The sequence below is a fragment of the Tinamus guttatus genome, unplaced genomic scaffold (assembly GCF_059628265.1).
Source record: "Tinamus guttatus ecotype Peru unplaced genomic scaffold, ASM5962826v1 Tinamus_guttatus_pri_ptg000193l, whole genome shotgun sequence".
NCBI classification, from domain to species: Eukaryota; Metazoa; Chordata; class Aves; order Tinamiformes; family Tinamidae; genus Tinamus; species Tinamus guttatus.
In genome coordinates this window covers 2,680,632-2,694,481 of record NW_028288727.1, presented here as the reverse complement: position 1 = coordinate 2,694,481, position 13,850 = coordinate 2,680,632, and the positions used below count along the sequence as shown (strand labels likewise).

General features: G+C 37.5%; 1 protein-coding gene across 2 annotated transcripts in view; it reads left to right on the top strand.

Annotated features, from left to right (window-relative positions):
* The window catches only part of SEMA3D (semaphorin 3D), a 137,929-nt gene that overhangs the window by 69,725 nt on the left and 54,354 nt on the right, over positions 1 to 13,850 (top strand). For both annotated transcript variants that reach the window (XM_088523517.1, XM_088523516.1), the window contains exons 4-7: positions 3,626 to 3,688; positions 5,236 to 5,355; positions 9,717 to 9,810; positions 12,901 to 13,029. In XM_088523517.1, coding sequence (XP_088379643.1) covers positions 3,626 to 3,688; positions 5,236 to 5,355; positions 9,717 to 9,810; positions 12,901 to 13,029 — 406 coding nt within the window. The remainder of the gene's footprint in view (positions 1 to 3,625; positions 3,689 to 5,235; positions 5,356 to 9,716; positions 9,811 to 12,900; positions 13,030 to 13,850) is intronic.

Genomic DNA, 13,850 nt, shown 5'->3' with positions numbered 1-13,850 from the left:
TCTAAAGCTGAACTACTTAATTTCCATGAGGCAATATGAAGTGCTTTATTTATTTATTTAAGAGGAGCTCTACCACATGTAAAATTGAATTGGGCGGATTTATGTAATACACATATACTGATACATATAATCTATGTATCCATATTTCTAAATTTTCTCTTTTAAATTAACTTTTCCTTTTGCACTCTTTTTCATAGTAAAAATACATACTTGCAGAATATAAAAGGGTTACTTTTAAAATCACTCTGTTGCTGATCTGAGGGAGCCCTTTGAGGTTTCTAATGTTTTGTTTTAATCAGAAACCAATTTCCAGTTTCCCTTTAAAGTGATACCTCATCTATCCTATATTTATGTATTACTTAATTTTGTACTCATGGGAGGTTTTCTTTCACTCTGCTAGCAAAGAACATATCGGCTTGCCTTCATTAGGAGGTTTTTCATTTCTTTCTTATTACTAAATTTAAGAAAATATTTTCAGAATTCTTTAAAAGTAATAGCTTTTTTTTTTTTTTTTGATTGGGTTATAAAAGATAAAGTCTGGATATCATGATAGTAGCCTTGACCTTTTGAATTTTGGTATAGATACTTTACAAGAAAAATAAACTAAAGATTAAAAGATGAAGATAATTCTGTTCAAGTGAATGGCTCATGTATTACAAAAAGGTTTCATTCTTCATTTAAAGGTGATCCCACCTAATTATTCTAAGATTTCTCTGAACATTTCAGATATAAATGCAAACATGAAATATATGACATATAGCTTGTGCTACTTTTAACATGAAATGATACTAATTTACCATGTTACTGTTGTTGTTGCCATCATGTGTTTTTCTCTGAGGAATTTAGTTAAAAGACTTTTGAAAAGGAGATTGCTCTTGTGAAATGAACACCTGAACTGAGAAAAATTTCTGAAACAAAGTAACCAATTTCAATACACCAAACCATCTGCAAACTCAAAAATTTTAAATAGAAAAAGAACTACTAAAACATCTAGCCTTATTTTTGCATATTACTAAACAAAATATCCAAAATAAAATACCCCACCTTAATTCTATCCATATAAAAAAGTTAGCATGCATTCATGTAAGTAAATGTGAGCATATGAAAAGCCAGTGAGACTATTCCTGTGCATAAAATCATTTGTGTATCAATGTTTTGGAGAACAAGTCCTGTTTGTAGGCAGTGTGATCTAATAGGAAACTAAATTTATGTTCTATGTCTGAGTACATTGGCGCATTATTTATTATGCAATTTTCTTAACCTATTACAGATTGGAAATGACAGTTTCTGGGAACCTCTCAATTCTCATACAGAAACTAAATAAATATCACTCTAAATCCCCCCTACATAATTGTATATTGATTTTTAAGTTGGATCATTTAGCTACATTTTTCATTGAGTAATGGGTCCTTACAGAATGCTGAATAATGAGGTTGTTGAGTAGCCAGAAAGCAAAACAATTGACTTTTCTATCATGATTGACTGTGATCTTTTCCTCAGTCAACCAGACAGGGAATTAATATATCTCATCCTGACTCGTCCAGCTTATGCAACAAAGTCTATTTCTGATGAAGAAATCCAAACAGAAATTAAGGATAGAGTCAAAGCTATGGAAACATGTGCTATCTTAGTATGTAGAATGGGGTCCCCAAAATGAGAGTCAGATTCCTTTGATGTCTAAATGTAGTCAAAAAATGTCTTTCTCCAAGATCTCTAAAAAGCCTCTACCATTCTCTTTTGATGATATGGGAAACCTGGGCATAATTAGACATAAGGTTTATGTGAAAAAGATTGGAACTTATCTTAATTTAACCTGGCCAAAGGTATCTGTAGAACCACAGTTTTATAATCCTCCAGCAATTTCTTCTCTTCAGCTTTTCTTCCCCAGGTCCTCTTAAGCCTCTAACTCTCCTTCATCCCAGTGTTACCATTGCTACAAGTGCTAGAAGTCCTGCTCTGCCCATGCAGCGATAAGATGAATTCTATGGTGCTAACTTAGGTTCTTCTAGATGGCCTTGCCACCATCCTAATATTTTCCTCTATAGTTTCTGGAATTATTGTGTAATCCAGACACACTATCACAGCTAAATACATATGGAGCTCTAGCATCTAGATGCTATCATTACATCATCTGAGAAAATGCTCTAGGAAGGTAAATCTGTGCTCCAGTTCTGAGCTGTTTGTATGCTGCCTTATCTCTTAATTTAAGTATCTACTGCTGTTAAGAAATAAGGTTTAGATAAAATATATATACTAATAGCTTCTAATCACAGTTAACTAAATTCACTTGAAAGGAAATTGGTTTCCAACACATTCATTTTCACTGTGAATAGTACAGAAAGAATTGAAATGGAAAGTTTGTTTCCAGGTTCAAGGGAACATTGGCTATGGATTTTTAACTGTGGCAAGGCTGTCGATCTCTAGTTTTCCTTCTCGGGAAAAACCTGTGCATGGGGCATGCTGTGGTAGACTTACATCCTACAAGGTGTCAACAACTGAGTGACTAAAAGGGCATTTTCCCTGCAGCTTCTGAGGTCTTCATCTGCACACAGCAAACATCCTCTCCTGCAAAGCAGCTAAGGCTACGGGGTACAGGGTAATTTATATATTGGTTCCTGGGACATGAGACAATTTTCTAATCAACAATTAGTAGCACTGTTTTTTGTTTCAGGGTTTTTTTTTTTTTTTTTTTTTTGCCTTACAACAGTTAATTATGAAAGCATCTGTAACTATCTCTTGACAAAATAAGATGGAAAAAAAGATACATTATTATGATGGTGATTCTCAAAGACTTTGTGTTTAGTTTTTATTTTGAATTTAATAGAATCAAATATAAAGTGAATAATATCCCATTTCAGCTGATGAATTGAAGTCAGTGAGTCAGCCTGAAGTCAGCCTTATCTTCTGTTAATTAATGTATCTTCACTAATATCAAGAGAGCTAATTTACTAGATTCTGCAGAGTAGTTGAAAGAAACAGAAGAAATAATAATAATATGCAGTACAATTTATGTAAGGTACATGATTTTCCACTAACTAATTTTCTAAATCTGCGTGCCTTACGCAGTAAACTCAGTTGCTGTTGATAGCACACTGTTATTAAACAGTGTGCTATTAATTTCTGTCAAATGTACTTTTTGTTTTACAAATTTCCCTTAAGCTACCTTCAGTTTCTAGAACAAAACTTCTTTTCATTTTTAAAATTGGCAGTAAGAGCTAATCTTTTTTGAAAAAACTATTTTGCTAAATGCATCTCAAATGTAATTCTCCCTCTTTTGCAGTCAGTATAATCTAAAAATGATTTGGCTCATCATGTCTTTTTGAAATATAAGCAATTCATGACAGTGAGAAGGTGTACTAGCCAGATCACCTAAGCCTTTTTAAAAACCAGATATATAAGTTGAAAAAAAAGAAAGAAAAAGGAAGAGAACAGGGATTAGACTTAAAGCCTCTGTACTTATTGTGTAACAACATGTATTCATAGCCTCATTCATTTCTATTCATGTGTAAATTCCTTCAACATGTATTAATTGTACTTTCAAGGAAATAGGTAAGATGCTATTACAGAAAAAGTTAAAATACTTATAATCTTTGTCTGACTTTTTTTAATGCTAACTATGTTACAGATTTACTGGCCTGCAGCAAAAGAAAAGGTGGAATTGTGTAAACTAGCGGGGAAAGATGCCCATGTAAGTATAGTATATATATTTTCCTTATTGTTACTAATAATGTAGTACGTCTGCATATATTTGCTTCTAAATTCCCAAAACTGGGTTTTTAAACTATTCTTAATTTTGCATTTATTTTCCTAATGAGTGGAAAAAGATGAATAAAAGAAGTTATTCGTTTAAAAATCGTTGTACTTTCATGCTTTTCTTTAAATATTAGTTCTCCAAGAAAAGATATTGAATAGGGTAAGTAGCAACCATGCTTACAATCAATTTATGGAATAGATACTACTGAGAGAAGATTTTCCTCTGAAGTGTTTCCTGGGAGACGCTCTCGGAGAATTTGATTTGAAATCCACAGGAGTCTGCATATGATTCTACTGCTGTAATCACAGTCCTTTCTTTCCCATCAAACTGCTCCTTTTTCTTAGGAACATCCTGAATGTAACTTCATTACAAGTCATTAACGAAGCAGACTAGCAGTACATATTACAAATTGATTTATTTTGTAGCCAGCTGTGGTGACATAATGTTAAAAACAAAATCTCAGACTTTTCCTTGGGACCACAGGTCTTTTTCTTTAAAAGTTTCTGTGTATATAAGGTCAATTCATATATATATATATATATATATATATATATATATATATATAAAAATGTCTTTTGCATAGCACAAATTAAATCATGTGTCTAGAGCCCATCATAAATATGAGCATTTTCCAGGTATATAATAAATTTTCTTCCTTTTCTCTCCACAAATCTTGTGTTTTCCATCCAATTTGTCTGTTAGCAAGGTGGATTCCAGCTCAAAACACTCCCTCCGCTCTCTGCCTGAGGAATTTCAACCTTTTATCATAACTCATTTCTACCCTTATCTTTATAGCAGACAAGAACCAAACATCACCTCTCCTGAGCACTGGGAAAATGCTGATACTGGTTTACATGCAGGATTTGTACTGATCTATTCCCATCCTCAGCCAAAAAAGGAAGGAGAATATTTTTATTCTAGAGCTGGGATTGACCTGAGACTCACAGAAATGTCCGTATAAATGGACCAGTAGGATGTGGTTGTTATAAGAGAGCTCACTCATACACAAAAATACACTCTGAAGTATGTTAGAGCTCCCCTCACTTCCCCACAGTAATTTTTATCATGTAATCTTTGGCGTAAGTGCTTGTGCAGAACCCTTCATTGGGGGCAAAAGCAGGAGAATTTGAAGTCAATCTCATCCTGAGGCTCTCCTACTTCTGGGCAGTTGTTGACAGGGAATGTTTATTATGAGCAAGTGAACAGATATCCTCCAAACTGTGTTGTTACCAAACAGCTTATCGTGGTTCATGACTGCGAGCATTATAACTAAAATAAGCTTGGAAGCCTGATGGATGAACTGCTTGGTCAAGCCACCGCAAGATTTCAGCCATCACAACTTTGAACTGTTTAGTAAACAACCACTGTTACAGTAGTTTTGACTTAAGTACAGGGATACTATGGTTAGAACTTTGCACAATGTACAATATTACTAAAAAATAAGTATGGAAATGATTTTTTTTTCTTCTTTTTCACAATAGACAGAATGTGCCAATTTTATCAGAGTTCTTCAGCCCTACAACCGGACCCACGTTTATGCCTGTGGCACGGGAGCATTTCACCCTCTCTGTGGATACATTGAACTTGGAACTCACAAAGAGGTAATTTATTTTCTTCACTGCTTTGACACGTCAAGGAGTAACCTTCCTCTTGTTTAGCATTCATCACAGATTTGAGAATACTGTGTGAGTGCATAAAAAATGAACTGACAGCAGCTTACATAAATAACTGGGTAAATGGTGGATTTTACAGGTTAGACAAGAACTCATGTGCTCACATTTGATATGTGCATATCGCTCTTGCACAAAGCACTTTTCTTGGTAAGACTTAATACACAAACTTCCTCAGAAATGACACTTTCACATGATTAACTAAGTGAAGAGCACATTCAAGCCAGATGTCTTGCCTTCTAGTAAGTCACTTCCCCACATATTTTCTGCTTACACTTGCAGAGTTCAAGATTCATAATTCCATTTTTAATGTATACATACTCCTCTCTCCTCAAAGTTTTTCTATTCCTCATGCCTAAAGATAGTGTACAGTTTGTAAATGAACCCTTCAGAGCCTGAGCTGAAGGACAGCATCTCAGCCCTTTGCAAATAGTTTACAACCCTGTTGCCTAGTGAATATCCTGGTATCCTCCGTCATTAGTGGCATATCCCTACACTGAGCTTAGAAGCTGATTGGTGTTCATTTGCTGATGACACAGAAATCTCTCTCCCAAGTGGTAAATATTTTAAACCAAACCTTCACAGCAGAAAAAAATTGCTATTGTGTCCTGTATATCAGCCACTTAGTGCACAAGTCTCTCTCTAACTCCTGTACGTATAACACCTTGGCTATATTTATAACATTAGCTATTTTCTCAAACAGTGGCTGGAAGTGACCTGCCTGGCTGCTTGCCCTCAGTGCAGTCGTTCTCTAACACTACAGCTTCCTTCTCTTCTCCCTGGGTCTAAGCGAAATTCTGGAATATAAGAAATTAGGTTCCATGATACGTTATTAAACACAATAATCTGAAATATGTGCACATCACAATTATTCTGACATATAGAATCAAGGACCAATGCTCTTAGGGAAAAAAAAAAAAAAAGAAAAAAAAAACTAGGGAAAACTATTTTGCCCACGCTGAGTCCCATCTTTTTATCCCACCTAATCTGTGAGTTTGTTGACCAACCCAGGGACATTGCCTGTGTTACAGAAATCTGAAGCTGTCTAAAATCTTCCTCTTGTTGCTCCTTTCACACAGAATCACAGAATGCCTGAGGTTGGAAGGGACCTCTCGAGATCATCTAGTCCAACCCCCCTGTACCAGCCTAGAGTACACAGTCCAGGCAGGTTTTGAAGATCTCCACAGAAGGAGACTCCACAATCTTTCCGGGCAGCCTGTTCCAGGGCTCTGTCACCCTCACAGGAAAGAAATTCTTCCTCATGTGGAGATTAAACTTCCTATGTTTCAACTTGCACCTGTTGCCTCTTGTCCTGTCACTGGCCAGCACAGAGAAAAGCCTGGCCCCATCCCCCCTACAATCACCCCACAGGTACTTGAACATGTTGATCAAATGTTCTCTCAGTTTTCTCTTCTCCAGACTAAACAGGCCCAACTCGCTCAGTCTTTCCTCATAAGATAGATGCTCCAGTCCCTTAATCCTCTTTGTTGCTCTACGCTGCACCCTCTCTAGAAGCTCAATGTCCTTCTTGTTCTGGGGAGCCCAGAACTGCACACAATACTCCAGGTGTGGCCTCACCAGAGCTGAGCAGAGCTTTCCTAGGAAATCGTGAATGGTTTCAGTGTTGTTTGCTGTGCACTGCGTATTTGGGCTTGCAAAGAAATTATCCTGCAGGCTTCTTTGCTACAGTACTTTGAATATTTCAGTAGAAACAACTGACCTCTTGGAGCCTACCTATAATGACTCCATTTATGAAGGATGTTTTCATCAGACATCATGAAATTATGGATTTGGCCTAATTATTCAGTCTGGCAGCCAGTCTAGACAAGAGGCATTTCTTGACCAGACCGGATCGATCACCTTGCAAGAGAAGAAGACAAATCCCCATATTATATTCCCTAATCACCTCACTGCCGCTCCAGTCCTGTCTGCCTGGCATTCGCCAGTTGCTCAGCAGCAATGGTGAATTTATGCAAGATCTTAGTGAATTCACAGCTTTGAATGGCATGAAATGCCCTCCTTATGTCCCAAACACACTGTAGCCGCTGCCTCTGCAGAGAGAAGTGACATTTCAGGCAGATTGTGTCTCCCTTCTCCTTGCAAACACAGTGCTTTGAGTTTGACGGGAAGCAATAAATGTCCCCGGGTTGTGGGGACCCAAGCCAGAGCTCCCATGCTTTGAATCACTTTTTCCAGATGAATTCTGTTAGTTGTCCTTTTTTTTTCTAATCTCTGTCTACAAGAATGGATGTTTAGTAATTAAGAGTCTCTACAGGAAGCTGTGGGATGCTTGGGAGAGCCAGGGCCAGAGATAGCTGTGTGAAGGCCCTGAAAGCCCTGGTGACTGCCAAGGCACTGGTGGTTCTGCTGCCGGCCTGCTGCCTGGTGGCAGACGAGTCGGGAGAGATCAGGTGACACCAAACTTCAGCGCACACTGGTTTTGAAGTAGTACAAAAGCCTGCCAGGATCACACAATTAAAGAGGATTAAAGCCCTGGTCTTGCTATTCCTGAGGTCTCTGCCAGAACGTTTCTTGGCTGATGAGGAGGAGCCTGGGCCCAGCCAGCGCTGCTAGCCACAGCTCTCTGAGGGACAGACTTTTCTTTAAAAGCTTTGTCCAGAGTGAAAGCAGGAAGCTAGTTTCTGTGTGAATGCCTGCTCGCGTCCATTAGTTTGTCTGGGCGAAATCTGAAATGTTTAATGTTGATCTGTAGATGTAGCAGTCACTCAAATGCAGCTTAACGTGGAGACAGTCTACTTGTGTTTGACACTGCCAGACTCCTCCAAGCAGCTCAGGTTTACACTTGTTTGGAGAAATGAGGATGGCATGGTAACATATTACAATCAGCAAAAAAATGTTTAGTTTTTCATTTAGTTTTGTACTAACTTTAATACTTTGTACTCTGCTCTGACCTACTTTGGTAGCCTGAGGATTTGGTTTTACCTGATATCCTAAAGGTTTGGGGCAGTAAAAAGGGTTGCTGTTCAATGATTAAATTCTGCTTCATGCCATGATAGATGGTGGAAATGGAATTTATGTTCATAGATTGAAATTGATTTTTTTTTCTTCTTTTAAAGAGCTTAATTATTCAATATCCTCGGCTTTTGTCTTCTGAGCCTGGGGAGTTTAGAAGATAACTCAGTAAAATAAAAAGCTTTAATCATTTGTAATTGGATGTATACTGATGGAAAACTGGATTAGTGTGCTGTGAAGGTTGATCCTATATGGCCATCTTTGGGTATACTTAGCAATTATTTGTGGAGGTATAGAAATAAGTACTTAAAGACACTGTATCCTATTTCAAGTATCGGATCAAAGCAGCCAGAGGTTTATCTTTCAAGATGTGTGCATCTACAATAGATGTTAAGCCTAAAATTATTTGATTTCTGAATACCAGTAGGATTTTAAATATCTGTAGAGATGTGGTATGTTAGCGACATTTCTGTAAGCAAGACTCTTTCCCTAACAACAAAATGCCGAAAGCCTCCATACCTGCAACGACCTTACCCTACATTTCTGAGTAAGAATTTTGCTTCTAGTAGGACTCATGATGGGGTTCAGGTTTAAGCAAGCAATTAAGAAACTAATGAAAGGAAAAAATAAAAGTGACCAATTTGGCAATTCATAACTGTAATAATAGTTCAAATAATCCTTAACAAAAAATCAAGTACAAAAATAAGATCACCCTATTTAAAACACCAGGAATCATTCTTAAACGATTCATTTTCTTCTCCTATGCCCTTGTTCTGTGACCTAAGAATTAGTCACAATGTATTTGGGAACTACAACAAGAATCTATTCTGATATAGCTCATATCACTAGCCTTGTTAAAAATAACAAGGAAGATCATATGCTACTCTTATTTAAAAGGGGCCGAACTGTGTCTGTTGTGAACATTATTCAGCAGTCCCTAGAGAAATTTTGGAGTTAGCCAGAATCCCTCTGAGTCTCCTGTTGCAGCAGAGTCTATCAGCACTTTCCCAAATAGAAGCCAGTGCCTTTTAAGTGCAATCCATCTTTTAATTTGAATAGAAATGAACAATGCATTCTTTATTTTTAAAATTATTTTATGTTTCTAAGGTTTACATTTTGCTATAGAATGAGCAGGATACATTAAAGCAATGAGTGAAAGCACCCAGATATAAAACAGAGACACAAACTGTAAACATCAATGCTGACATGACAGCTGCGTGATCTAATACACCTTCACTTCATATGTTAGCAGGACAGTTTTTCCAAGCAAGTTTTTCTCTGCAGCCACAGCAGGATAATGGATATGTGTTTACTCTCAGGAAACAATATTCAGGCTGGATGCTCAGAACTTGGAGTCCGGCAGGATGAAATGTCCTTTCGATCCTCAGCAGCCTTTTGCTTCAGTGATGGCAGGTAAGACCCATCTGAGCCAGGCACTCCTCTCTCATGCAGTGGCTTCACAGCGACACGCTGCCGGAGACAGTAGCTCAGCAGATGTCGTCGGCAGAGCTCCTCTGGCGTGAGCAATGCTTCAGATGCTGGGTTTTGCTGTCTGAGCTAGGGGAGCCTTCAGTTTGCAGACACCAGAGCTGGAAATGCAGCAATGCAAACAGAGACATTTGATCAGATGTGAAAACACTGCCAGTTCAGACTGGAGGTAGTTTCACCCTTACCCAGTTATTTTTCTCTTAAGAAGTCTACACACACACACGCACACACATACACACAAAACCTTGGACAGACAGTGTTTCAAATGCTTCTGGGCCTTTTTCTGCAATTATCAATATGTTCTCCCCTTTGAAGTCTGCTGACATCCACTATTTCCATAAATACATTTTTGAGGTTTCTATTTACTTGAGTAGCCACTTCTGAGGCTCCAAGTCTCAGCACAAGATAGCGCAATCGGCTTCCTGCGTGTCTTGCAGTGCTGTGTGGTCTGACACTCGCTGCCATGGAATGTCAGCCTGACCTCCAGATTTCAAACCACTATAAGAGCCACTTTTGTCAGGGTTTGGTTCATAGCTCAGGACAATTTTCATTTAACTTGTCCATCAAGCATATGAACACAAGATAAGAGTGAAGCACCATGACGTTTTCCCTTGCTGCCAAAGAGTGGCAATGACAATGCTTTGAAGTATCGGTCACTCTGTGTTATAAAAAGAATATGACTAATGTTCAGTCTTTATTCTTAGATAATAAGATAGATGATTTGTGATTCTGACCCAGCAGATGGGGCAGGACTTCCTTTATTAAAAACAATAGATTAAAGCTAGTGCTTATTCTTCTCAGGGACCCCTAGAACTATTTAATGACCGTGAAGTCTATTTATAAAATGGAATTCTAGAAACTTTAACTATTCTTCTTTTAATGCAATGGAACTCCATGATTTATTATCCTGTTGGCTAATTTCAGTAGCACTCTAGTGCTTTGATTGCTGTATATTAAATCTTGTGAAATGAAGAAGCTGCCATGTTTTAGCTAAGTAAAACATGAACTTCAGGATAGATAAAATTAATGATCAGGCTATTCCAGTATCCCTTCTCTGACAGTGAAGTGTCTCTGACAGTGTCAAGTGTTTCAAAATACCATACAAAGAGTGTTGTAAGGAATTACAGGCCGGACCAGAGAATGTGTTCTTGGCCCATCTTTTGATGATATTTTTATTCCCAAAAGTACTAGGAGAGCAGTATTGCTCATGGATCAGATACTGCACTGGGGCTCAGAGGAGCTCAGTGCCTGCCCTCTGCCATAGAGAGTCTCTCAGAGTTACTTCTCTCTGCCTTATTTTATTCATCTGTAAAATGGTGATAAAAATTCCCTGTCCTTCAGAATGCACTTTGAAATCATTGATAAATATATTAGCTAAATAGTGTTTCATTTGATTTTATCCATACATGCATGTAGGCTAATACACCTGAGTAATTTTCATTCTTTGTGGAAATGCCTCATCTTTCATTCTGCAAAGTATTTTGCCCCAAGTAAATTCCACGGGTAAATTATACTTTATGTGAAAAGCTGGTCTTTTTGACTGTAAAATTAAATCACCTGCTCATCGTCCATCTTTATTACAAAGTACTGCTCACCAAAACTGTTATGGAATTAAGTGCAACTTGGAATGAGTGATGCCAAAAGCAGGGGGAAGTGATGAAAATTCCTTGTCAGCAGAGACTAAGCAAAGATGGGCAATTTCTTTTAGCTTTTCAGATTTATCAATCACTGAGTGCCTGTCAGTTAGCAAACACCAATTATCCTGCCCATTCCTCATTATGACAAATACCTTTCAGAATGTACCATTGTTTCTCTATAAAGGCGACATGCTGTCTGAAAGATGTGCTTTTCAATACTGTCGTGGAAATAATACATAACTAACAGTAATAATGAGTTGGAAAGAAAACTGGTAGATCTTTTTCTGGACAGATGTAATGGTTTAGTTTATTTTTTCTTTCATTTTTTTTTAGCAAATGCAACTAAAAACATACAACATCTTTATTGAATAGTATTTATTCTGCATTCACTCTCAACAAAAGACCACTCTAACCGATCTTGTGAAATGTTTCTATATAGGGTAGCAAACAACCTGGGGAAAGGGAATTTTGATATGTCATGTTGTTCTGTATGTGATTATTCTTTATAAACATTACAATTGCCCTGTTTCTTTTTACACATTCCAGAGATTTAACATTGCAAGTCATTAAGCTAAACCAAAACTCCTCTATCCAAACAAAAAACAGTAAAAAGCATTCACAGTGATTTTTTTCCTTCTCTACAAAAATAATGAGATCCAAAAGAAAAGAGGAAATACCGGGTAATACTTAGAGTGGTGTAGTTTTGCCTTGCCCACAGAGCTAGCAGAAGAATAAATAGCAGCTGCAATTGTAGCAGGCATACTGTACTATATTTCAAATATAGTTTGCTTGCGAGACCAATTCTGGCTGCCCTGTTCAAGCAAGATATCTCATTTCTTTTAGTAGCTTTGCTCATGATCATGATTTGGGTCTTTAGCCGTATTCCTACTATTAACATGTTGCATAGTTGAGAAGAATTCCCATAGTGCCTGCCTTCCTCTTCGTGACTAAAGTGTTGGGCAGAGATCCCTACACTGGTCGTGGGACATGCTACTCATTTCCCATAGTGAAGTGTCCATCGTGCTCAACCAGCTCAGGTCCAGGAGCAAGAGAATTAGCAATACTGCTGTATAGCTAGGCCTTTTTGTCCTTGGGATCCCAGGACTCATTAACCCCTAAGAGGATTAATCTAACGCATTCAGATATTGGACTTGGATTCCTTCATTACTTAAGCATATATTTTCAAATATAGCCTCCATTTAAATAAAAGTAAGCTCATCCAACCACAAGTCATTAAAATGTATGGCAATAATGCTTTAAAACATTAAATTAGTTCATGGGCAAATTAGATATGGGTGTTTTTCGCATAATAAAATGTAAAAAGTTTAATTTTGTTTACCCTGTAGCTGTAGAAAAACTATTTGTTTTTCATTTACAGATGAGTATCTTTATGCTGGAACAGCTTCTGATTTCCTTGGCAAAGATACTGCTCTAACACGTTCTCTGGGCCCTTCTCACGATCACCATTACATCAGAACTGACATTTCTGAACATTACTGGCTTACGGGTAAGATCTCAAACACATGCTGTTGTCATTTGCATTGACCCAGTCTCTCTGAAGTTAATAGCCTCTTATATAAATATAGGTACAGTAACTATAAATACAGATCCTGTATTGCGGTATCTTTGGATTATATAGGTTCCTTTTTAAAAATTTCAGTGGAAAAAAAGGCTCTTGAGAAATGTTGCAGAGGTGAAAATCGAATAAAAGAAGCACTAGGATAATAAGACCTAATACTTCTTTCTGTCTTTGATTCATACATCTGTATATAGTCTGGTAAATGGAATAATATCATGATTTAAATGCTTCTATTTCCAGTGTTGCCTGAATATTTTTAAAACTTTTTTTTTTCACATCACTTGTTAAAAAAAAAAAAAGCTTCCCTACAGTTTGTTGAAATGACAGACTAGAAGTTCCACATTTTTAGGTAGGAGGTCTCCTCTCTTTTTTAAATTCTTTTTAGAAGGTGGAAAAACACCCTTTGTTGCTACGAGGATCATTTTAAAACCACTCAGGGCACCCTGAAATAGCTTCCCAAGCAAAACACGCCTTTTTTCTTGCCTGTTAAAAACATTCGGAACTAGTAAACCCTCTAAAAAACTGGCTGCATTTACACCCAGGCAGTCACAAACCACACATGGAGTAACATGGAAAACTTCACTCACAAGCTAACCCCCCTCAATTAAAGCATCTCCCTTTTAGCCGTCAACTGTCTTTAAAGATGTGGCAACACTGGCCCTAATTCAGGATGCCTGTGTGACTATTATGGGCATATTGTAAAGGCAGGGCCTGCTGACCACAGGGTTAAGTTGTCTTCCCAGCAGTCA